At 38.2% G+C, this 27,300-nt stretch overlaps 1 protein-coding gene across 2 annotated transcripts; it reads right to left on the bottom strand.

Annotated features, from left to right (window-relative positions):
* Positions 1-5,110: 5,110 nt before the first annotated feature.
* On the bottom strand, positions 5,111-19,966 carry ZCCHC9 (zinc finger CCHC-type containing 9). Of its 2 annotated transcripts, none has more exons than XM_069085034.1 (6): positions 19,801-19,966; positions 16,742-17,115; positions 10,344-10,494; positions 9,203-9,295; positions 7,774-7,842; positions 5,111-5,645 (listed from the first exon to the last, which is right to left on the bottom strand). In XM_069085034.1, exons 2-6 carry the CDS (start codon positions 17,096-17,098, stop codon positions 5,527-5,529), a joined length of 789 nt encoding a protein of 262 aa, XP_068941135.1. In that variant the 5' UTR covers positions 17,099-17,115; positions 19,801-19,966; the 3' UTR covers positions 5,111-5,526. The 2 variants fall into 2 exon arrangements, with proteins under 2 accessions (XP_068941135.1, XP_068941136.1); XM_069085035.1 differs by lacking the exon at positions 19,801-19,966 and adding an exon at positions 19,591-19,704.
* Between the last annotated feature and the right edge of the window lie 7,334 nt (positions 19,967-27,300).

The following is a 27,300-nucleotide window of genomic DNA, read 5'->3' as shown; positions in this document are numbered from 1 at the left end:
TCAAATACAAAATGCTTTGTGTGGTGTTCAAAGCCCTTTGTAAACTAGCACCCTCCTGACTTTCCAGTCTTCTCATACATTGCTCTCTGACGTATACTCTTTAATCCAGTGACACTGGCCTCTTGGCTGTTCCACAAACAAGACACTCCATCGCAGCTCTGGGCTTTTTTTCTGGCTGCCCCCCAACATCTGGAATGTTCCTCCTCCTCCACTGACTACTGACCTCTCTGGTTTCCTTAAATCCCAACTAAAGTCCCATCTTTACAGAAAGCCTCAACCTCTCAATTCCAATACCTTTCTTCTAGTAATAATTTCCTATTTATCCTGCATATAGATTGCTTTATATATTTGTTTGAATATTATCTCCCCCATTAAATTGTAACTTTTTAAACCACTTTTTCTAATTACATGTAAAAAATTTTAATATTCATTTTTTAAAATTCTGAGTTCTAAATTGTCTTTCTCTCCCCCTCCCCCAACCTCCTCATTAAGGCAAGCAATTTGATATAGGTTATACATATTCAGTCATGAAAAATCTATTTCCACATTAGCAATGTTATGAAAGAAAACACAGGTCAAAAAAAAAAACATTAAAAAAGTATACTTCAGTCTGCATTCAGACTCCCATAGGTCCATTCTCTGGAGGCGGAGAGCATTTTTCATGAGTCTTTCAGAATTGTCTTGGATCACTGTTGTGTTGCAAATAGCCAAGTCATTCACAATTCTTCATCACACAATATTGCTGTTACTGTGTATACTGTTTTCCTGGTTCTGCTCACTTCACCTGGCATCAGTTCATGTCAGTCTTTCCAGGTTTTTCTGAAACCATCCTGCTCATCATTCTTAGCAAAATCATACTGTTCAACAATTTCCCAATTGATGGGCATCCCCTCAATCTCCAGTTCTTTGCCACCAGGAAAAGAGCTGCTAATGATATTTTTGGGGAGACATAAAATTCCTTCTCCTTTTAAAAAAATCTCTTTGGGATATAGCCCTAATTGAAACGCTGGATCAAAGGGTATATAGTTTTATAGTTCCAAATTGCTCTCCAGCATGGTCGTATCAGTTCACAAATCCACCAACAGTTCATTAGTGTCCCAATTTTCCCACATCCCCTGCAACATTTGTTATTTTCCTTTTCTAAATTAGGCAAATTGAAAGCTTCTTAAGGACAGGGACTGCCTTTTGCCTCTTTTTGTATCCCTAGAGCTTAGGGTAATGTCTGGCATGTAGTAGGTGCTTAATGTTTACCGACTGATTCTGAGGAGGAAGACGACACACTTAGAGGACTGGTGGCAGAGGAGTGGCACCTTAGCCCAAAAAGTTACTGCGATGACGGGTGGGACCATTGAGGAGTAACTGACACAGCCATCATGGAACAAAAGCAGTGTTTATTTGATCAGTGTTCCGGGTTATAGAGAAGGAAAGTGTTTACTTCCAGTGGCTAGTCATTGCCTAAGAGCTTGTAGAGATAGCCAGACAAACTCTTCTGAAAATCTTTTCGTGAGAGGTGACCACCAACTAGAGAAAGGGGAGGAGGGAGGAATGTCTGTGTGAGGGCTTCTCAGGAGGGAAATTCCTCGGAGATATGGTTTCTGGAGAGACTGATTCGCCAATGTCCCTTTCAAATGTTATAAAGAAACTTTCCTCATGAAACTCTCCTTATGAAAAGATTTATCTGCTCTCCAGATGGATACTCATTACTATCAGCAACCCTGGAACATTCCTGTGCAAAACAAAAGAAGGAATTCTGTTTCCAAAGGAGGAGTGATAACAGGATGTAAGTCAGAGGAGCTGTGACCTAGCAGAACCAGGTTTCTTATCAAATAAAAAGTCGGAAGCTTGTACACATGCTTAATGAGATGTTTAATATTATCCAAAACCTTCTGCCCAGGGCAGAGGCAAGCTAATTTAAATGCACATGCGATACATGACGAGGGAGGAAGAACATATCAAGGAGAACAGTAAGTAGGTGGTTCAGGAGGTTGCATCTAGACAATGGAGAACAAGGGGGGAAATTCGAATTGGGAACAGGGCATAAATAGCCTTGCATTTGTCTGAGCAAGTGTACTCCTTTAGGGAGTTACCCACTCACAAAGGAACGTAAAATGAATGTGAAACAGAACGAGAACTTTCCAGGGTTCACTAGTATTTTCCTTCTAGAGCAAGCACGTTTCTCACATTAAGAAATTAATTAAGCAAGGCCTGGGTAAGTACAGGAATAATAGGGGTACAACCCTTACTGCTTCCCACCAGTTATACTGTCCCACTGGACTTGGACTCAGATTTTGGTTCTGTCACTTATTAGCTGTGGGATCCCAGGAAAATAATCATGTGACTGCTTCCTAATCTGTAAAATAAGGCTATCATGTATTGTCTACCAGGGCATGGAAACATGAAGATAAAATGATTATCTCAAGTGTCACATAAATGGGAACTATAATTATTATACCTCTGACCCCCTGCCACTTCTTGCCTAGACCTAGCTCATTTACTCCAGTTCTTCAGGTTAAGCCCTAGCCATTATAACTAAAAGGAGAAATAGGGTTTAACCATTTGAATATTTTATCTAAGTAACACATCTATTTCAAACCTTTGGAATGGCACAGGGGATTTTGTAGGGTACAGACATTTTCCACTTAAGTTAAGAAGGCCTTGTTATGAGAATGGGAATTTAAGATCTTCCCTGCTCCTAGGCCCTTTGATAGGTTTAAGTGCATCTGGAGCCTGTGGCAGGAGGTTTTTAGGAATGCCCACACCTTGTTGCTTTTTGATTGGGCAGTGAGTCAAAAGGGTTGTGACATAAACCCTGATGTGAGGCTTTGCTTTGGGGCTCACTTTGAGAAGTGTTGTGTGATTTGACCAGACGAGACTCTGGGCAGCCATTGAGCCTCTGGTTTTGAAAACCCAGATGTTGGTGCTTCCCTCTGGTAACTGTGACTAGGTATGGATGTAATGGTCAGGCAGTTGGAGGCCTGTCTGCTTTATCTGTTTCTCTGTCTTCTTGTAACTTGTTTGTATTTTCTGAAGTTCTGGGTGCTGACCTTTTTCCCCCAAACTAGGTAAATGACATGTTTGATTAAAGCAAGATTGTTAACCCATTTTGAGTTGCTTTCCTTTAGAAAAGCAGATCTAAGAACCTGTGTTGGCAGCCACCTGGGTATGGTGGGGTGCTTGCTGCTACAGGCCTCCACTTAAGTCCTTCTCTGATACCCCTCAGCTCTCTTAAATCTGTGCCAGCAAAGTCCCAGCCCTGGCACATCCCACAAGCTGGAAAGGTTAGGCCTTGGGTAGCAGACATTCAATCCATGTACCAAGTGGCTCATCCGTCACCAGCTGGTCACACATGGGGAAATGAATTTTTTTCAGGCCACAGAAACAGCCAAAGCTAAGGCAAAGGAAATTATGATCTGTGTTATTAGAAGAAAGACTTTTACTAGCAACAACAACAAAATCATAGCTCCTTGAGTACCAGTATTATCAGAACTTGATGCAAGGATCTGGCTTTAGTTCTGACTCTGCCACTAACTGGGTAATCCTAAGCAAGTCAATGCAACACATGGAGATAAAAGGTGTTAAAGAACTCCAAAAATGTGGGCTGTTGTTAGTAAGTTACATTCTCTGGACTTCAGTTTCCTCATCTGGAAAATAAGGGGGTTAAGCTATATGATGTTTAATTGTCTTATTAGACTGTAAGCACCAAGGATGGGGATCAGTAGCAGTATTTAATCCCCCTCAGGCTGAATAGTACTTTGCATGTACAAAGAACTTAATTCTGAATTATGTTCATTCTAAAGCTAATATTCTATGACTACCTTCCACATTCAAATCAACACATTGAAAGAAATCATTATCAGTTGAACTGAATCTTTCACTGTGAGTAAGAAACGAATGCTAATGCTTTGCTCTTTTCTCCAGGAGGTCTGGGCTAAACACACTTAGCACTGGAGAGACACTAGGCCTTTTATCATTCACCTACAGCTCCTTTCCAGAGACACACATTATTCAGGACCTGTCAGAATTCCCAAGAACAGTCATTTTTTAAAAATTGAGATTCATCATTTTAAAATGAGATACTTGGCATCTACAAAGTAGTTTTGATGATTTTAGAAGCAAGGGTTGGGATTACCTTAAAATGTAAAGGCAGGGGCTACCAGAAGAGAAGATTCTGCCCTGATGACTGAACAAGAAAGAGTACAGAGACTGGAGGGGCTCCAAGTGACACAGGAGTATGCTGCTCCTTCCATGGCAGGTCAAGCAAATCTAAGTGTTTAGTCCCCAAGGTGGCTGCTGCTTTCTCAGGCCAGCTGCATCAGATTATACCTTTTTTTTTTTTTTAAAGTATCCAATTCTTTAAGACCTTAGATACTGAGTTATATTTGCTGTCCTCATGTTTTCATTTTACTCCAGAAAGAAAAACAGTGAAGCCTGTTTAAAAAAAAAAACACCAACATTGTTCGGTTCCCCAGAAATGACAACAGTGAAAAGTATCTCTTTTCTTATTTGGTAAATATTTTGCTAGCAAAGCTGCAGTAACTAATCACAGCTGTTTCCTTTAGTTATAAATGTATCCAATCAGGTAAAAATCTCAAATGAAATACACAATACACCCGAGTCACTCTATTATACAGTACAATAGCAGAGTTATGTCTTGTGAAATGTATGTATTAAGTATGCATGTATTCATCAAATAAAACAAAGGATCTAATGTCTCCCTGATTAGTGTTCTAACTCCATTATGGTGCTGCTTCCATCTCACCCTGACTCATCTAAATACATGATCACAGTGCTGGGTTTTATACTCCATTTGCTCAATACAACAAGAAACTGTCCACCTGCTCCTTTGCTAGAATTTCTTTCACCAAAATCAAGGACAAGGAGCAAAGGGGACAGGTGCTGATAGACTTCAGTCTTGTTTAAATTATGATTCTGTGCCTCTGAGAAAATACAAAGTAGAAGTGAGTCCAATAATACCTCTCCCTTTTCCAAAAAGCAGGAACCAATTTCCATTTTTTTGAAGAATCTTGTTTCCAAAGACATACAGAATACAATGACATAGGCAAACAGATGAAGAGAAACTTAGTTGGGAATGAAGTTTTAAGGCAACAGGTACCATGATAGGTAAAGTCATTTTTATTAAATATTCAAAAGCAGAATAAATTTTAATATACTAAAGAAATTTGAGCTCTTAAAATACCATTGGACTCAAATAAATTACATAAAGAAATGTAACTTTTATAAAAATATAAAAAGCTCACCTCCATATGCAGAAGGTCTTATTTTTTGACTGTTCAAATTATTTCATTATTTTTGAGAAAGTAAGATTTTTATCAATTGGTATCATTCGTGCTTTGCAGGTGTTGTTTTGTTAAGAACTAGGTTTGCCCCAGAACTCCCATTTAAGCATCAAATGTTTGTTTTCGAGTGTTTCGTGCTGGTATTACTCCTCTTCAGTGCACAAAAGGAATTCTGACACAGTCAGACTGTTCTCAAATTAGAACACTATAAGGTGTTATGTGTCTGCTATCAAAAGGTAACAACCTTGGCTACTAATTTTTTTGGTTTCTGTGGTATGGGAGTCTTCAAAATTTCTTCATAATCTGCACTCATCCCCTCAGTCCAACGACCAACTGTGACCATGTTATCTGTAAAAGAAGGAAAAAAGAACTCAAGGAAAAAAAAGAACAATGAAGACAGCTATTGGGAGCTTCACAGACTTAGTAAAGTAACTAGCTTTGACATGAATAATCACAAGGCGGGAAGACTCCATTGCTAAAGGAAAGTGTGCATTTCTGTAATTGATTATAACTCTTGATTTGAGAGTACCACAGGCAATTTCTCTTTCCAATTAGGGAAATGCAGCAACTACTTTGCATTGCACAAATTGATGAGAAGGCTCTTTCTTTCTTTCCCAGAGTTCATCATTAGTGAGTCAATGAATTCCAAGAGTCTGTAAACAGCAAGGCTTATGAAGCACCAGTTTTAAATGCACAAGATTCCACCTGTGAAATTATACACCATCTGCTTGTCATTCCTGTCATTCTGGAAGTGGCGATCCTCCCAGGAGAGAGAATTCACATTCCATTTCATCATTTTAATCTCATGGCTGAAGATGTAGTAGAGTTTCACTTTCCTCCAGACTTGACTGTGAAAAGGTACCCAGGATGTGAAGATTAAATGCATTTTCAGGAGTTGGGGGTGTGGCAAGGGCCTACCAGATATATTTAGGTAGGATTATGGTTTTGGGCTTCTTAAAACCACAAAGTCTTTTTTTTTTTAATTTGGGGTTCCCAAAACCTTCTGAAGAAGGGGGACTGGATGGAACCTATAACTACATTTTGACCACAGAAAGGATGCCTGGGCTGTGATGATGCTGACCTGCTTCCCTTCATGAGCAGCATTAGGGGCTTCCTATTCTATACAAACACTCTATGAAAAGTTTCCCATGCCTTTTATAAAGTCTTGCCACAGCTAGCACTTACTGGCTTTCATGACTGACAAGGACTGGCCTTATAACCAGTAAGACAATCATTGGTTAGATAATCTATGTGATTAACATCTTCAGTACTTAAAGAGTATCCTTACTATTTCTGCACTTAAACTATTGACGCAGAGCCTCTGCTTCCAGGTTTACATAGAACACTTCAAACTCAGGAACCTTGGAGATCTGATTTTTACTCTGGTATTTTTTTTATTAGGAAATCAATACCTTGCCTTAAGTAATGCCAGGGTTAAGTTTTAAGTGATCATGAATAAGTTTAAACAAAGAATTCACCTTAACTATAGATTCTTGCAAAGTTCTTCACAATACACAAGTACAAGAAGTAGTAAACTATTGAGGGTTTAATAACTGTTTAATTTATCATTATGATTAGACAGTACCTCACTTGTCCTTTTTTCATTATGATATCTGGGGTTTTGGGGCTTATTTTATTATCTCTATGAAAGGATGACCAAATAAAGACTTGACAGCCATGCCAATCAATCTGTCAACCTTTTAAGCTATGATAAAAAGGAGAGAAAATTACTTGCTAAAATAAGGATTTTATTTATATAGGAATTTCAATGATCTTGACTCTCCATTGCCATTTCATAACCAAGTGGTTTGAAATTTTCAGACCAGCTAGTCCCAATTCCATGTAATTATTTAGTGTCAAAATTAGTATGAGGAAAACTGAAAATCTATGAGAAATTACTTGTGGCCATCAGGAACGCTGATAAAAGATGGTTCATTTGTGATTCTAGTCAGTGGAAACATCTATAAACTGGCAGAGATCTTGAAATGCCTTCTGAATTATTTTTTTTTTAAAGCTCACTATTAACCAGAATATCCTTTGCTCTGACTGTGTGGGTCAAGAGAAAGTAAAGGCCTAAGTCTTTAATCTTCAAAACACTTATTCTAAGCACCTCAACTAACGAAAAAACTATGAGAAAAGTCAAGGGAAATTGATATTTATAACATAAAACTATGCTTTCCTTCATATTTCAAGGTAAAGTTCTTTTCAGGAAAAACTCAATTCAATTCTATTTATGTAGTTACACTCCCTCCCCCCATTCGAGGCACTAGAAAAGAGCTAATTAATTGGTTCAACAGACACTAATATACACACGGAACAATAACAACTAAGGCAATGTCAGAGACTTATGGGTTAAAATTTATTGGTGAGAGATTAAGACATGTAGGAAATTATGGTGTCATTTAAATTCCACTGTCTCTGAATGGCCAGCTACTAATAACAGAGAGCACCAAAAAAGCTTTAAATGAGATCTCACCTGAATTCTGATTTTCAGGGCAATCTTTCTTAAAATGTTCCACAGAACCACAAAGTCTACAACCACCACCTGTTGAAAGAACAAAAAAATTCAATCTACCTAACCTCTGAATAACTATTAATTTTACAAAGTACTGTCAAAGTCTGTCTTGTGATACAGAAAAGAGGTGCCCCTATCTAACTCGCAAGAGATATGTGTTGTATCCATACATACATGTGTATATATTCACAGTATGTGTATATGCACACACATATCTAATATGTATATGTGTGTATACATACACATACCACACAAACACATACATAAAATGATTGCTTTGTCTTTATATTGATCATTTCAAACCCCCTACACACACCTGAATTCTTCCAAGAGACAAAGAAAGACAATTCAGCAAGAACAACCTTAACTTTGACTATATCTGACGATGAGTGTAGTGTTCCATCCTGGTAGCCCCGCACTTCTCTGCCTTGAATGGGAAGTTATGTTTTATCGTCTGTTCTCTGGGATCTCCTGTGAAGCCTTTACAAGTCTGGCCTTTTATAGGGAGGGAGGAAAACCCCTATGTTCCACTACAACCATTCTCACTTTTGACTAGAAATTGTAGAAGAAGAGACAGAAGTCAAGGAACATTCCACTTATAACTGGCAGAGAGAGACCAAGTGGAACCCAGGCGATAAGAGCAGGTGTCCCTCACTTGTGTCTTAAACACAAAGGTCTGGTAGCTGTAGGGTTATTTTACAGATGAATAAACATGGGAGTAAAGCTTTAACCAATTCAGGTTTCATCACAATTACTGAAAGATGTGGTGAGGTGGTTTAATCGCAAATAATTAAAAACATGAATATGAGTCAACTCCAAAACCATTATGATAAAATATACCCAACATTTACAAAAACAAAAGCGATCAACATTGATAAATCAAATTCTTGTAATGTTAAAAAGTGACTGTACTTAAATTTTTCACAAGATATATACTTTATCTCAACTTGGCTAAAACCATCATCAAAAAGCAAACATTTGTGTAAACTTTCTAAAAAGGAAAACCTATACCTGTTTTAGAGGAGTGAAAGATATATGTACATGAAACCAGAGGAATACACTTATGGGGAAAAAAATATAATATTAGTTGACAGATGCAGTTTACTGTTGCAGTTTATTACTACACTGAAAAGTAAAAATCTACATGATACTGTAACAAATTATGTCAAAGTATACCAAAAAAGGTTGATACATATGCTCTGGCTACTTTGCGTAGAATTTATTAATATATGAAGGAAAGCTACCATTTCCTGCTTATAGCATATATATTATAGAAAAGAACTAATCTTCCAAGTGCTTACAACCACTAAAATGTTCTATTCAAAAGGAAAGTTACTTTCCAACTTTTTATCAACATTTGTCCTATTTCATGTCCCAAAATAGTTCTCACCTTCAGCATAAAGTCCTTTAGGATTATCAGGACAAGATCTAGATAGGTGTCCCATCTCTCCACAAATGAAACATTTTGCAAAAGGAAATTCTCCTGTGAAGATAAATATTTCTTGTCTTAGTCATGCTCATAAATGCACATTACAGAAAATCTAGCATTATTTAAAGGTATTCTGCATGGAAGCAAAATGATTTCTGTGTTTGGTTCATTCAGGACATTCATAACAAATTTATTAATTCATGCTCAAAAATAATTTTTGTAATTAAAAAAATATTATCAAAGCATTTATTTTTTTCCTTCTTCCCACCTCCCCCTCCTGATCAAAAAAAAGAAAAAGGAAAAAGAAACAGTTGTAACAAGTAAACATAGCTAAGCAGAACAAATTTCTATATTGGTCATGTTCAAAAATGTGTGACTTATTCAGCTTATTAGCCTATTACCTTTCCAGAATAATTATTTTGGGGGAGTGGGGAAATGGATCTCTCTCTACCTAATCCAAGCTGGAAATTGAGGGGTTACTCAGGGTCTGATACGACTACTAATAAGCACAGGAGTACACCTTCCTATGCAGCCTGGTTACACACCCTTGCTCCTAGGGACTCACTCTATTGGTACAGGACTTCAGTGAAGTACTTGATGTGAATATCTGACTTGTCCTAAACCCAAGTTCCCAAGCTCAAGTGATCCATCAGCCTCACCCTCCCTGAGAACAGGGACCACCACAAGCATGCACCACCGTGCCCAGTTAATAATTGTATTTTCAAAATACATGGCAAGAATTAAATCTTGATCATAAAAAAAAAAATCAGTATGGAAACATCGGTCTTCTCCTTCCTATCACCCACCTCTTTATGAGATTGGGAGGCATGGAAGCCTTGACCTTTCTATTTGCTTTGGTTACTCCGTTTCTGACCTGGGCTTCCTAAGCATCCTAGTGGCTACCCTCTACTATGGGCTCACTGTAATGGTTCTGGACTTGTTGTGGGCACTTGATTTGACTTTAACTTTACTGTAGCTCAGAATTCTGCAATTCAAATAATCCAGCTGCCTTAACCTCTGCTAGTACCAATGATTACAGCCAAGTACCACTACACTTGGCCCCTTTTTCCTAATTGGGGGGGAAAAAAGTGAAAAGACATACCCATAGCTGGGTCTACTTTGGCTTTGCATTTGGTTATTTCATGTTCAGTGGACCCACATCGGTAACAGATTCCAGTGCCCATATCTTGACTCTCAAGGACAGCGGGGCAGTCTGCAACTCCATGGCCTTGCTTTCTGCAATGATAACAAACCTGAGAAGATGAAAATATGTTAAGTTCTTAAATTGTTAAAATCAATACTAACTGAAGGAATACTACTGTGCTTTAAGAAATGTTGAGCAGACTGTGGTAATGATGAGCACGACACTCAGAAAAACCTGGAAACACTCACACAAATTGATGCAAAGTGAAATAAGCAGAACCAGGAGAACATTGTATATAGTAATGTATGATGATCAACTGAATGATTTAGCTATTCTCAGCAATACACGGGTCAAAGAAAATTCTGGAGGTCTTATGATGAAATGCTATCTACCTCCAAAGAAAGAACTGATGGGGACTGAATGCAGAGTGAAGCATGCTTTTTTTCTTATTTTTCTTGGGATTTTTTGTCTGAGTTTTCTTTCACAACTTAACATGGAAATGTTTTGTATTACAGTACGTTTATAACATATCAAATTATTTACCTTTGCAATGGGAGGGAGATAACTTGGAACTCAAAAATCTTTTTAAAAGAATGTTAAAACATGTTTTTACATGTAATTGGGGAAAAATAAAATATTTAATTTTTGTTAAAAAAAATAAACGAACGGTCTGGTTTTAGAAAAATATGGAAAAACACATGAAATAATGCAGAGTGAAACAAGCAGAATGAAAAGAATATCGTACATGATAACAGCAGTATTGTTCAAAGAGTAACTGTGAATGACTAAGTTATTTTGAGTAATATGATCATTGAAATCAACCATGAAGGCCTTATGAAGAAAAATGTTATCTCCCTCCAGAAAAAGAACTGATAAACAGAAGAATGTGTTGTATAGTTCCACACATGTATTTATATCAAATGTTGGACTTCTTTAATGTGGGGTTGGGAGGAAGTCTTGAGGGCGACAACTCAAAACTCAAAATGTAACAAAAATGTTAAAAAAAAAAACAAAACAAACAACCCAATCCAACACTAACTTTAGCAAATGGCAGAATTCTTTGCTGTCACCAATACTTTAAAAACTTGTCCATTCCCATGTTTAATTTACTATCTAACTTCTTTCTCAAAAACCTCAACATAGCAAAATAAGCCAGCATGGTATACTGGAATACCATTTGACTTGGACTCAGAAGACTGGGTTTGAATGCTGATGCCATCACTTGCCAGTGATGTAATCTTGGGCAAATCACCCTCTTAAATCCTTAGTTTCCTCATCTATGGATCATACTACTGGATAAGACCATATGTACCATCTGCCTCACAGGAGCGCTACAGGAATTACATCAGATGATATTAAAGTAAAGCTTTGTAAATCTTAAAGCTACTGTTATGAATTGAAATATGTCACGATGCCCCTTTAAACGTTCTCAAAATGCTTATAAAATTTTAATTCTCCAAGTGTCCTACTCATGAGTCTCAGAGGCCAAGATATAAAAGATCATGCAAAAAGCTGTAGTAGGGGCAGCTAGGTGGCACAGTGAACAGAGCATGGGCCCTGGAGTTAGGAGGACCTGAGTTCAAATCCAACCTCAGACACTTAACACTTATTAGCACTATGATCTTGAGCAAGTCACTTAACCCCAATTGCCTTGCTTTCCCCCCTCCAAAAAGCAAAAAGTTAAAAAACAAAAGCTGTAGGAAATGAAACAAAGATTATTCAGTGATGGACATGGTGTTGTTAAGAAATCTGCATTCACTTTAGGACATTTATATCAGTCTAAAAATCTGCATTCACAACATTTGTAACTTTCATCTAACTAGGATGGATTTGATTTAAATCAAATCAAACTGAATTATGATTCAAATTACTAGTCAAGACGACTTAATTTAATCATGTTTTTCCTTAAAGTATATTATTATAGTATGATACAACCTTAATACATGCTCATCACAACTCAGAAATAGACACAGGTTTTCATTTTTAGAAGATACACGTTACACATTTTTAAATAGTGTCTTATTGTTGTATTTCATAAAATTAGTCTTATAACTATTTCAAAATATGGAATGATTGTTTCTTGGGAGCATAATATGTCCCAACATAACAGAGAAAGGATATTTTTTTCCCTCATACTCATAAGGACAAATACAACAACTGGGTTTATTTACCTATATACGTTATACATTTTAAAAATAGTTTTATTATTATATTTCATAAAATTAATCTTATAACTATTTCAGAATATAGAATGATTGTTTCTTGGGAGCATGTATTTCCCAACATAACAGAGAAAGGATATTTTTTTCCCTCATACTCACAAGGACAACTATAACAATTGGGTTTATTTACCTAGAGCAACCTAGAGAATCGATGATCTAGAGCAGGAAATAACATTAGTCCAATCCCTTATTTTACAGAAGAAATAACTAGGGTCCAGAAAGATTAGCTGATTTGCCCAAGGTCAGACAGGCAATAAGTAGCAGAGTTGGGCACTGAACTCAAGTCCCATAGCTAAGCTCAGCACTTTCTTCATTGCATCCTATCTCCATTATTATTCAGCCCTCAGCAACAAACATTTATCACTAAATTAGCATGTGAATTTTTAAATTATCTTAAACATAAATAGGAAATGTGTAATTTTAGAAACCAAAGTAAAATAAAGGCCAAGTGATGTAGTGGACATAGAGTCAGTCTTGGAATCAAGAAGACCTTGATCATCAAGAACCAATCAAGATTCCCCCATTAGACTGTAAGCTCCTTGAGGACAGGGACAGTCTTTTGCCTTTTTTTTGGCATCCCCAATACTTAGCACAGTGCCTGGCACATAGCCAACACTTAATAAATGTCTACTGATTGAGTGATTGGGATTAAGTTCTGACTCTGACACATGCTGGCTGTGTAACCCTGGTCAAATCACTTAATCCTTTAGTGTGCCAGGCTACTCTCTAAGACAGCTAAATTGCTGAACAGGTGGTGACCTTTACTGATAGAAGACTCTTCCTCACCACAAGCTGGCTATACCAATAAAATCAGGGGTCTAATTCAAAATAAAAATTTAGTCAAGTGCAAAAAAGGAATACTGAAAATTGCCCTGGATTACGCAGCTAACTCAAGTCTTCATGTTCTTCTTCCTGTTTATTCAAACTGGAAAAGATGAGCTTTCTTACTTTTCAGCTCCCCAATGACTTCTCAATATAGAACGAATTAGTTCACTGGGAAAAAAAAATCCTTTGTACAACTGCAAAAGAAGTGGCTGCTGCTTAAAAGCTAGGTTGTCACTTAAACATATTCAGATTCTTGATGAATACAGGTGCTTAGATGACATGACCTTTAAAACTTCATCAGCAAACATGAATTTCTTGAATGGCTTCACTCTCAGCATTAAAATTTATCATACTTAGCACTAGAGAACAATCTTCTATAGCAGGGGTCAGCATACTACTGCCCAAGGGCCAAACCATGGCAGGTGCCTGTTTTTGTACAATCTGAACTAAGAATGAATTTTACATTTTTAAATACTATGAAACTTTATTTAAAAATATAAAAGTTAATCTTGCCTCCTGTATCATACAAAAACAGGCAGCTGGTACGATTTAGCCTGAAGGGTGCAGTTTGCAGACCAATGTTCTATAGCACAGAAATATTGACCCTATTATGAAATATTAAGAATGTTATTAATGGGTATGATGACAAGAACCATGCACTATTTATAAAAGGTTATAGAAATATATTGTTTTAAGTTTAATGCAATGTTAAATTTTAATGCTTATGCTATGTGCTCAAGCTTGATTTTGAAACTTTTTATAAAAAAAATTTAAAAATGTAATATGAATTAGATTTTTAAAAATCTGTCTTTAAAATAATGGATTTTATCTACCCTAATTATAAAAAAGGGCAGATAGGTAGTGCAGTGGATAGAATGGAGGGTCTGGAGTCAGGAAGACTCATCTTCCTGAGTTCAAATATGGCCCCAGACACTTACTAGCTGTGTGACCTTGGGCAAGCCCACTTAACCCTCTTTGCTTCAGTTTCCTTATCTGTAAAATCAGTTAAAGGAAATGGCAAATCACTCTAGGATCTTTGCCAAGAAAACCCAAAATGGGGTCATAAAGAGTCAGATACAACTAAAATGACTGAACAATAACAAATTATAGTAGAAATGCTTAATATTATCTACTCAAATTCGCCTATTTGGGAAACAGTTTCTTAGGTATCATCTCTAAATACAGATATAAGAAACTTTCTAACATCATGGAACTCCTTAAATTTTAGAGGTGGAAGAGATCTAAATGATCATGTAAGACCCACCTCCTTAATTTTACAGTTGAGGAAAACAAAGCCCAGAAAGCTGAAGAGACTTTAACCAAGATTATATACTAAGGGACTCTCAAACCTTAACTCTTAATTACCCTGACTAGATGCCTGGATATAACCACTCTTACTTTAGAAAATATAACAAAAATAGCAGATTTAATAAATGGCATAAAAGACTAATCTTAATATAAGGTATTTTGGAAGCTTATTTCAATTCAGGTCTAAGTGATAAGTACTTATAGAACAAGAAGCCATGAATAAAAAGTATCATTTGTACTTGTATATCCGATACGTATGGTGTATCGGATATGCCCAAGTCCTCTAAAAACTAATATAGTGCCACTAGAAGAACTCCCTTTCAAAGCATAATGTAGATCCAGAGAAAGAACTAATGGGCAGTCTGAATGCAGACTGAAGCATACTATTTTCCACTTTTATTTTTTTCGTGGGTTCTTTTTTCCGGCAAAGGAGGGGGGGGAGGGTTTGGAGGGTTGGTGGTCTGTGTTTCTTTTACAACGTGTTTACCATCTCAGGGGAGAGAAGAGGCTAGAATCTGGATTGCAAAATTTTTAAAATGAATGTTGAGAATTTTTTACATGTAACTGGGGAAAATATTACCCCCAAAAAAGTATAATGTAGAATAAGGCTTTCAACTGACATATATAATGAGGACAGCAGAAGTCTACAGAGTTCTAATGCCAACTCTTCAACTAACTAGTATGACATCTTATGGTGCCTACTCTGTTCTTAGTTTTTTCATTTGTATAATGAGATTTTAAAGCACTTAACTATTATCATAAGAAGTGCAGGAATTATGCCTGCATGAAATAGCCAACTTACTGGGCATCATATCCTTTCATAGAATATAAAATATAACACTTTACTATAGGGAAGGTTTAAATTATTAGTATTTTTTAAACAAGAAGCCATGATGAGAAAATATTGTTCTGCTTGAAAACAATTTGACAAAACATGTAAGAAAACTAAAGAACAGGGAAAACAACCTAACAAATATATCAGCTAATTGTAGAGCTAGCATTAAAGCTCCACAGGACTATGCTGCCCCCTGGTATATGTTTCAAGTGAGAAGAGAAATCATCCTCTTCAACATCATACTTGGAAAAGGAATTCTGCTGGCGACAAAGCAACAGCTCCAAACAATTTGGAAACTATTTTTTTTTATAGTTACATCATTTAAAAAGCATTTATTATCTCAAGTTGTGTAAGTATCCTATAGGACGCACCTTGAACTCTGGAGAAAAAGCATATAAATCTAATGAACATTGACATTAGATTTATACAGTGCTAGTAAATATATGATGTTCTATGGAAGGAACAAAAATTACAGAGGCTGTGTGAAGTGAGCAGAACCAGAACACTATACACAGTAAGAACACTGTGCAATGACCGACTCTGATAGACTTCCCTCTTCTCAGCAATATAATAATCTAAGTTAGAATTTCTAAACAACTCCAAAGGACTCATGATGGAAAATGGTATCAACATCCAGAGAAAGAACTATGGAGTCTGAATGCGGATCGAAGCATACTATTTTCTCATTTTTTTTTGTTTTTCATAGTTTTTCCCTTTTGCTCTGATTCTTCTTTCACAACAAGACTAATGTGCAAATATGTTTAATATGATTGTATATGTATAGCCTTTATCAGATTGCATGTTGTCTCAGGGAAGGGGACAAATTTATTTAGAACTCAAAATCTTATAAAAGTGAATGCTGAAAATCATAAATAAATACATACACAAACAAACAAAATTAAGAAGTAAATAAATAAAACGGAGAAGGAAAAAAAGCAGATAAGAATAGCCTGATGCAGACCAGTGAAGGGAGTACTCAAACCAATGGGGTCATGTAGCCACAAAAATACTGAAGTGTATGTGTGTATGTATATAAGCATATGTATATGTGTATACATACCCATATATTATGCACATGCGTGTATGTATATGTATGCTGTGATAATAGTATAAAAACAGGTTATGACTAGTAAGAACTGAAAGAAAGCAAACATGAATGATCTTACCTGTGCATTTTTCTTTATTTTTTGTCTTTTCAACCTCCTTCCTTCTCGGCGACTATCTTTTCTGAGAGCTGTTGCTATTTCTTCTCTTATTTCCAGGCTATCTGCTGCTGTCACATTCCCACTCTGTCTTAGATATTCCATGAACCCATTTACATCTTGATTGGTATAAGATGTTTTCTTTTTGTTTTTTGATTGGGGTGCATCCTTCTTAAGGGATAGAGCATTGGAATGAAAGTGCTTATCCTTCTGTAGATTTTGGGTTGCTCTCTCTGTAGAGCCCTGCTTCATATCTTCCCATGATGTTGCCTTCAAAGCCTTCTTATTATGTGCTGTGTTGGTTCGTGCCCACCTGGTCATGGTTTCAACCAAGGTACCTTACCAATAAAAATAAAACAAACCAAAATACGGTTGATCAATCTTCACTTTCATTATAGTTTCCTACCCTGGTAATAAGCCTACTAACATATTAAAAGCCATAATTACTAAAAAAAACTTTACTCACAGGGTGAATCTAGATATAAATATGTATTGCAATATATAGATATAAGTTTGCAATATAAATTTAGCTTCTGCAAAAAAAAAAAAAAGCTACACACACCACACCAGGAAAGGAATAAGCCTATTCAATTACTAGTTTTGAAAATATTGTAAAGATCCCAAATTGTTTCAACAAAGAAAAACCATAACAGTAATCAGTCATCTTTTCTAGCTATCTGTCTGCTTGTCTGTAAATCACATATGTCTTTAACCCATTTTCTTGTTGTTTCTTGCAATTTGATATTTTGGAAAATTAGTCTGTAGGGCAGACTTGACTATGTACAGAGATCTTGTCCTTTAATCTCAAGTTCATTACTGCAAATCTCCCCTGTGGATTTATAAATCTGAGTAAATAAAACCTTTCTTAAGTCATCTGTTCTCTGCTGACAAATCATTCCTCCCTGTTGACCTAAGAATTTGCTTACTCAAGATCAAAAGCTTATGACAAGTTAATCAAAAGTTCACACAATCTTATAGGGATTCGTATCACTTCCATGTGAGCAAACTCTTCCAAATGCAAGTTGCCTGTCTTAAGGGAGTCACCTAGAGGCCTTGAAGTTAAGTGACTTGCCCTGGGTCACATGGCTAGAATATGTCAGAAGCAGAACTTGAACCCACATCTTTTATCTTCCTGTCTTTGAAGCTGGCTATGCTATGACTTCTTGACACATAATCTTATACTCATCTTAAATTAATACTTCTATGAACCATTCTGGGCATTACACCACATTAAAACAACAGTTATTACCAAGACCATTCTAAACCACATGGGTCATCAAACAGCAACTAATAGCACTATATAAATGTAAGCAATTTCTACTTTGAAATCTTTAAAGGGCTGTGACTTCATCAGAGGAAACAGCCACAGTGATACAGATCCAACCTTCTTGCTTTCTTATCTTATGCAACTCCAATTCTTTTCCTCTTAAATACTCCACAGAAAAAAACCTATGAACCATGAACTTGTGGTTTTTTCCCCCACAAATATATATTGATAACTCTATTTCAAGATAAATTTGTTTCTCTGTATTTTTTTATGCTTTTAAAAACATTATTCTGAGAAAGGGTCCATAGCCTTCACCAGACTGTCAAAGGTGTCCATGACACAAAAAATATTAAAAGCCCCAATCATGATTATCCAGGGAGTTGGGGGTGGGGGAGGAGGGTGCCTCTTGAACACAGCGTTCTGAGTTGCAGTGCCCCAGGATCGATGGAAGTGTTGATACTAAGTCTAGCATTAATGTGGTAAGGGGGTAAAATATGGGGAGTCATACAGGGAGAGGGGTGGGTGACTAGGGGGTCAGAGATCTCGAACTTAAAAGTAGTAGGATCAAGTCCCCTGGGTAGTCCCTGAACTTCCAGTCTGGATAAGATAGGGAAACTCTGTCCACACACACACACACACACACACACACACTCTCTCTCTCTCTCTCTCTCTCTCTCTTTCTCTCTCTCTCTGTCTCTCTCTCTCCCCCTCTCCCTCTCTTTCTCAAATCTCTAGAGAATTCATCTAAGGAAATGAAAGTTGTCCTGATAAACACTGCTTTGATATCGACACATAAGGTCAGAACGGACAAGCAATTTAATGTCAATTCACATACCATACAGACTTTGACATCTGTGCTTTTATAGGGTACAAGGGACACTGAAGTGGAGAGAGCCAAAGGAAACAGTCAGAAGAGAGCTTTATAAAGTAAGTTTTCAGAAGCTATGTAGGAAACACTACTAGTTTTCTGTCCAAAGGCGCTGCGTTCTCAGGTCACCAATGTGCCAGGTCTGCCTCTTCCTTTCCAGACTAGGACTAGTCCACGAACATTAACCAGAGTCTGAATCGTTAGATTCTGGTACAGAACATGAAAAATCCCCGACATAAGAGTGAACGCTACCCGCCACAGGCACAAACCTCATCTCCCCATTTTACAGATAAAGAAAACAATGGGGAGGGTCCGGCTAAGGACTGGAGCAGTGGGGGATCACATGCTTACGGGGACTGTGGATTGTTGTAATTCTGTGGGTTCAAATCCCACCTGTCACTCCTGTGACCTTGGGAAAGTCGTTTAACCTAAAGACAAGGGATGACTGTCCTTTGAGATCGCTTTTCCAGCCCTAAATCCATGATCCCACGAACCCAGTGCGATCAAAACCACACCCCCGTATTCTTGGGGCCTGGGGTTTGCAGGGCTCGGCTTGGAGCCCAAAAGGCCCTTAGGTATCACTTGGTCAAAGCCCACCATTTAACATACGGGGAAAATTGAGGCACTGAGAAAGCCCAAGATATCCATGATGGGTGAACCCTCCCTCCGCCTAATTACCTTCAGCCCCCACCTCCGAGGGCTCCGTCAGGGAGCACCCCAAACCTGCCCCCGGGGGCGGAGCTCGCGGGCTCGCCCGCCTCACGCCCACCCCGCAGGGGCCTATGGGAAACGGGAGGCCGCGGGGGAAGGGGAGAGACAGTGGGGGGGTGGCTAAGGATCCTCGAATTTCCTCCGCTCACCCCCGGGGCGTACGAGGACCCTCCTCACCTGCAACGACACGGACGCGCCTACACCGGAGCGAGACCTCCTACATCAGCCAGTGAGTAAGAGAAAGTGGCACCGAAGAGCGCTCACGAGGGACCCGGAAGAGGAAGTCCAAACTCCAAACAGCCCCGCGCGGTCACTTCCGGTGACTGCTGCCCCCTAGAGTCACCTCACTCTATGCTTCGAGCCTGGCGCCATCAGGGGGAGTTTGGGGCTGACGGCCCGCTCCGCGCATGCGCCTTCCTCTCATAATCCTTGCCCCTCCCCGTCAAGTTCTAGACCGCGGGTGCGAGGTGCTCTCCATATCCCTAGTGCTGAGCGCCCTACCTGGTGCACAATAAGCGCATAATAAATACTGATTGAATGATAACCAGGCAGTTCATGGCGAGAATAAATTAGTTTGCAGGAGTGTCGTATTTTGTTTTTGTCTTTAAAGAAAGTTAGCCTGTTGTCCTCATATTTCTTTTTTAAACATAAAGGTTAAAAGCAGTGCCAGAGTGGTGTTGGAAGGGAAAGAAATGATCCATTCCTTAAAGTCTGGGGGGAGGGAAACCTCATGAACTTCTTAAAAAGCATTTTGGTCATTATTTCAGTCCCATTGTTACCTTTGTAACACTTTAACCTCTCTAAATTACCTTTATTTTCATAAATGTAATTTACCTTTGCAAATCTCTCTTTTACGCATTTAAAGACATTCTTCTGAGAATGCTTCCCCAGAGCTCAAGGTGCTTTTCCTGGGAATGCCATAGGGTTTTCCTTGGCTTAGTGTGTGGAAAGAGACCAGGGTCTAAGTGGACACCTTGCCAGTGGCCTTGCTCCTACCCCGTTTTGGTAGCCTTCCAGTCTGTACCCCCAGAAACTATCCTATGCCTCAATTTAGCATGGTAGAGGCAAACTTAACCTCTAGAAGTATCATTCATTAACTAATACATATTAACTTAGTGTAGGTACAGTGCTAGGCACTGGGGACATGGATACAAGGAAGGAGGGACAGAGGGAGGGAGAAAGGAATGGTGGAAGGAAGGAGAAGAGGAAGGAAAGAGAAGGGATGGAGAAGAAAGGGAGGAAGGATTAAGAGTGCTTACTAAACTCTCAAGAAGCTCACATTCTGTTCGGGGAGACGGCTCACAGGGAAGGTTTCAACTGCATCATATGAAAAGTCCTAATAGGGTCCTTAAGGTGCCATAGTAAAGCAGATGCTAATGCTTTAATGTCATTTACATTGATAAAATCATATCATTTTTCTGATGCTGAACTATTTGAAAGTGCTGAGGACTTTAGTGGCAAGTGAATTTTTGGTAGCTGTGGCTTTAACACCTGCAGGAGCAGTTTCAAGATTGCATCTCAAGAGACAGGGATTTACCCAGTATGTTAACTAAGGGCACTGGACAGGAAGCAATGCTATTCCAAGGACTCAAGTTCAGGGTCCCGGGATAGCTCTAACAGCCGAAGGGGAGATTGTGGTCAAGATGGTGGTGGTGGTTTGGCTTGCCCAGAATATGCCGTCTTGTGGCTGTAAATAGGCAGCTTTGTCTGCCCTGTGCATGGTAATTGGTTGATGGGGAGGATAGCTGACCCCCTTCTCCACAGCAGCTGTTTCCCTGAATTAGTGGTATCAGACTCAAATAGAAACAAAGCCACTAAACTGTATATAAATATCCCCTACTGGTTGTATATTGACTTAGAAAATCACATTATGAACATTATCTGCGTTCTATTCTATGCTCAGTTGTTTCAGTCATGTCTGACTCTTCATGACCCCATTTGGCATTTTCTTGGCAAAGACACTGGAGTAATTTGCCATTTCCTTCTCCAGTTCATTTTACAGATGAGGAAACTGAGGTAAACAGAATTCAGTGACTTGCCTAGTAAGTATCTAAGGTTGGGTTTGAACTCAAGTCTTCCTGACTCCAGGCCCCGTGGTTGATCCACTGCGCCACCTAGCGGCCACAGTGGTATTGTATTTTTATTTTAACTTCTTATTTAGTATCATTATTTTATTAGCTATTTAACTATTTCCAGATTACATTTTAATCTTATTTGAGCTACACTGAGGAGTGTTGCTTGTGGTTGACACCTCTGAGCCTGGATGTTGGCTCTGAGAGCTACTCTGGAAAAAGGACTAGCAGTTTGGGGGAAGCTGCTATTCCTAGGACCCCGGTGCCAATCTGATTTGAATTAATTAACCCCCCTCCCCCCCCACTCACAAAGAGCTCTTGCTATCTGAAATTCAAATAGCACCACATCTATCAACTAACTATTAATTGTAGAAGGTCAAAATTTAGGCTTTTCTACAATATGACTGTGGAAAGTTTCTTCATTCTGTTTTCTTAGCTGCTGAAACTCCCCCTTCTCCCAAACATGAGCCCCTCAAAACTAAATAATCTTCTGGAATTATTAATTTTTGTCAGGTTTGGGGTACAATGCATTTTCATCCAATTCCCTAGGCTTGAAACCTTGAAGTTAATAACTCTTCCTTGTTTACCCCACTTTGCTAATTATCCAATCATGTCTATTCTTCCTTTGTAAAAACCTTTCCCACAGCCATGCCCGTTCCAAAAGGTGGCATGAGATAGAATGCTGCCCTGGAGTCAGAAGACCTGGGGTCATATCCTTCCTCTGACACTTACTAACTGTTGGACTATAGGCATTTAAATCCCTTCATTTCTATGAGCATCTGTTTCTTCAACTGTAGGATGCAGGTAAAACTGACTGTGGTACCTTATTGAACAGTTTTAAGTCTCACATGTATGTAAAACGCTGGACAACTGTCAAGTATTGCCAGAAGAAATAAGATTAGCTAGGTCTACATGTAGACCAGAACATAGCAGTTGTAAAAAAATTTTCTCTCTGTTCTGGTCACAGTCACTTAAATAATTATTAGTTAATTGATAGCAACAGGCTGATTATTTTGATCTGGAAGAGAGGACAGACATGTCATATTTGTCAAATGAAAGTTTCTGTGAGGATCTTCCTTCGAAGGTTTTATGATGCACTTGAAGTATGGGCCCAAGAGGTACAAGAAGTCCTTAAGAATTAAAATCAAAGATGCACACAGATTCCAATGAGGAAGTTATCTAAAGAGACTCACATGGATACAAAGGGAACTTTAAATTAGATTTCAGAAGATGGAAGTAAGAGAGCAGGTAACAATGAATACAAAGGAAAGCCATGGTTTTATAAGAACAGTATCAAGAGAATTAGAGCTGAGCTGATTGCTGGTGACTCTGAGAACAATAAAAAAGGATTTTTTTCAAGCTACATTGGTTAAAAAAAGGATAATGATCCCTTTCTAGGACAGGGTAAAAGTGATTAAGAGGTAGCTGAAATTTAAAGTAAGGATTTGGTAAGAAGCTAGTTTCTGCCCTCAATGAGTTGATATTCCAGGGTATTTACTGGGAGATGTGATTGTTGAGTCCTTGCCAGTAATCTCAGAAAGATGACAGAGAACTGAAGAGGTTCCACAAGGCTGTAGAAGGGCAAATGTCCCTTTTTTTCCCCTGGAATTGGGGAAGGAGCAGAGGCTTCAAACTATAATAGGCTGTTGAGCTTGATTGATTCCTAGAAACATAGTATTGGTAAAGGAATTATTTGTGAACATCTATAAAGGCAAATGGAGATTACTAAGAGCTAGTGTGATTTCATCAAGAGTGGGTTATACTAAAATATCAATTCCTTTCTTAACAGGGTTATTCCATAGGTAGCTTGAGGAAATGCTATAGAGCCAATTGTCAGACACAGTACCAGAACCAGATTAAAGCAGCACACATTCCTCATGTATGGTTTAGTGGCCATGTTTCTATTTGAGTTTGATACCAGTGCTGTAAATGTTTCTTACCTAGATGTCATCAAAGCATTAAAGTCAGTTGTATACTTAACAACTGACTTTTTCCTTCTTTTACACATTGCTTACCTCTACCAACTCTTAAGTCCCAGTTATGCTGATCTACTTGAACTCATAATTGCTTTGTACTGACTTCCACCCATGCCAGTGATGGGGTGCTTGGGTGCCTGTGCTCGAACCCCAGTTTGTAAAATCACATTTCTCCCTAGCTTCAAATCTCCTTAGCCTCAGAGCATTATCTCTGCCTGTTTCTCCCCGTGCCAGTACTGTGCCTAGCAACCATTCATGATCAAGCCCCAGTCAAATGTTTATCTCCCCTTGGTACAATAACAAGTTGCACCTATGAATCCTTCACTAGATTATCTATAAGTAACTCCCTAGCTCATTATATACACCCTGAATCCCTCATTATGTATGCCTTAGGCTTGAGACATCCTAAACTCCCAACAGCCATCTTGTCAAACATGACATCGATGGGTGGCAGCTTGGTCAGCCCTGGCTGCTAGCTGACTTAGTGATGTTTCAAGCCTAAAACCATACCTCCATAAATCCCCCCCGACCCCCTTGGGCAATTTCCCCTGTGAATTCTGGGCAATATGCCTACATAGTAGATATTGAAAGTGCATGTTCCTTTAAGAACTGACCGCTCCTTAACTCCTCCTTAATCCCTCCTTGACTCACCTAGCTGGCATATTTGGCATAGATTCTCCTATGTAAACTTTAACTGTACTTCTCTCAAGTTGCAGGTTCCCTAAGAACTCTTGCCCACTGTATAGCGTAACAATAAGTCTTTGCCACCTTGACGTAGAGAGGGCTTGAGGCTGCGAATTCATTCCAGATTGATTCCCAGGGGCTCTGGTTATCGGGGTTCCTGGACTGCTCTTCCTCCTCATCTCTGCCTCTTGGCATCCCAATTCTTAGCTACAATACGGTCCCATACAAAGCCATACCATGCAATATCATGCCCTGCTGTATTATAGAGTACAATAAACATTTATTAAGCACCTACTATGTTGAAGGAACTGTGCTAAGAAAATTAAAGGCAGTCCCTGCCTTCAAGGAGCTTATAAAGTAATGGGACAAGACAGCACACAAAAGGAAAGTGGTAAGAGGAAGGAGGGAGGGGAGAAGGGAATCATGTTCCTTGGAATTCAAACCAAGTAGAGCTGTAGATGGAAAGTGGAGAGTGGCTTCCTTTAAAACTCAGCTTAAATACCACCTTTTTTTTTTTTTTATTATTGCAGGAGACCTTTCCTGGTTACCCCAGTTGCTAGAACTTTCCCCTCTAAGGATACCTCCCATCTTCTCTACATGAATCTTGTATGTATTCATTTGTTTACACATTGTATTCCCCTTAGACTGTAAGCTCCCTAAAGGCAGGGCCTTCCCCCTCCCCCCCCAACTTCTTTCTATGTAACCCTAGCACAGTCCCTGACACGTGATAAGTACTTATTAAGTGCCTAATGAATGCTTGTCAACTAATTCTCCCTGTGAATCGGATGAAATCATGTGGGCTTATACACAGAAGTGAGCTGGTAAACATTTATCATCCTGTTTTCTGAGATAAAAAACTCAACACACTTTTAAGTTTCATTGACATTATTAACATTTTCTCCATCAGTTTCTTAAGACTAGAAATCAACAAAATAAATGATCATTCTAGCCCTGATCTACAACGTTTGCTCATTTCTGAGGTGTCAACTTTTCCACTGAAAATTTAACAATTAGACCCATCTGGGGCTGGCTCTAGCACACCTCTGGCTATAGTGTGTTTAGGCAGATTCAAAACTCTTTGAATAATCAGACCTGAAAAGAAGTCATCCATGATGTGATATCAGTTTAAAGAGAGATCTCAAGTTGAGTGTCCTTAGGTTCTCTCCTGGGGTTTGTGCTGCTTGTTATGTTTTGTTGTTGTTGTTAAGGGCATAGATGACATGTTTATGAAATTTGCAGATCACACAAAGCAGGGAGAGATGATAAAAGCCTCCCCCCAACAAATCTAGGTGGGCTTGAGGATTGAATATGTCTAATAAGATTAAATTTAAGATATATGTAAAGGCGTACACTTGGGTTAAAAAAGATCAGCTTCACTAGAAAAAAATTATAACAAAATTCACATGGAAGAATAAAAGGTCCAGAATATCAAGGGAATTGATGAAAAGAAATGCAATGGAAGGTAGTGTAGCTGTACCAGATCTAAAACTGTATTATAAAGAGATCATCATCAAAACTACTTGGTGCTGGCTAAAAAATAGAGTAGTGGATCAGTGGAATAGGTTAGGTACACACGACGTAGTAGTCAGTGACTATAGAAATCTACTGTTTGACAAACTTAAAGACTCCAGATTCTGAGATAAGAACTCACTATTTGACAAAAATTGCTGGGAAAACTGGAAAGTAGTATGGCAGAAATTAGGCATAGACCAACATCTTACACTGTATACCAAGATAAAGTCAAAATGATTTAAACATGAAGGGTGAAACGATAAGCAAACTAGGAGAGCAAGGAATAGTTTACCAATGACATCTATGGAGAAAGGAAGAATTTATGACCAAACAAGAGATAAAGAACATTATGAAATACAAAATGGTTAATTTTGATTATATTAAAAAGTTTTTGCACAAACAAAGCCAATGAAACCAAGATTAGAAGGGAAGCAGAAAGCTACGAAACAATTTTTATGGCCAGTGTCTCTGATAAAGGCCTCATTTCTAAAATATATAGAGAACTGAATCAAATTTATAAGAATACAAGTCACTCCCCAATTGTTAAATAGCCAAAGGATATGAACAGGCAGCTTTCAGATGAAAAAAATAAAGCTATACCTATACTCATATGAAAAAATGCTCCAAATCACTATTGACTAGAGAAATGCAAATTAAAACAATTCTGAGGTACCATATCACACCTATCATATTAGCTACCATGACAAGACAGGGAAATGATAAATATTGGAGAAGATGTGGGAAAATTGAAACACTAATGCATTGTTGGTGGAGTTGTGAACTGATCCATTCTGGATAACAATTTGGAACAATGTCCAAAGGACTATAAAACTGCATACCATTTGATCCAGCAATACCAGTATTAGTTCTATATACCAAAGAGGTCATAAAAAGGGGGAAAGGGTCCACATGCACAAAAATATTTAGAGCAACTTTTTTGTGATGGCAAATATTTGGAAATTGAGGGGATGCCCATCATTTAGGGAATGACTGAACAAGTTGTGGTATATGAATGTAATGAAATATTATTGTTCCATAAGAAATGGTGAGCAGGTGGACTTTAGAAAAACCTGGAAAGACATATATAAACTGATGTTGAGTGAAGTGAGCAGAACCAGGAGAACATTGTACATGGTAATAGCCACATTGCGCGATGATCGACTTTGCTTAGACTTAGCTCTTCTGAGCAATGCAGTGATCTAAGGCAATTCCAAGAGACTCATGATGGAAATGCTATCCACATACAGAAAAAGAACTATGGAGTCTGAATGCAGATTGAAGCATGCTATGTTATCTTTCTTTTGTTGTTTTTTAATTTTTTTCTTTCTCATGGTTTTTCCCTTTTTGTTCTGATTCTTTTTTCACAACATGACTAGTGGGGAAACATGTTTGATGTCATAATACATGTCTAGCCTATATCAGATTGCATGCCA

Source organism: Petaurus breviceps, unplaced genomic scaffold (assembly GCF_028583685.1).
Source record: "Petaurus breviceps papuanus isolate PSGF00001 unplaced genomic scaffold, PetGlider_PUasm1.0 175, whole genome shotgun sequence".
Lineage (NCBI taxonomy): Eukaryota > Metazoa > Chordata > Mammalia > Diprotodontia > Petauridae > Petaurus > Petaurus breviceps.
This window is presented reverse-complemented; position numbering and strand designations above follow the sequence as displayed.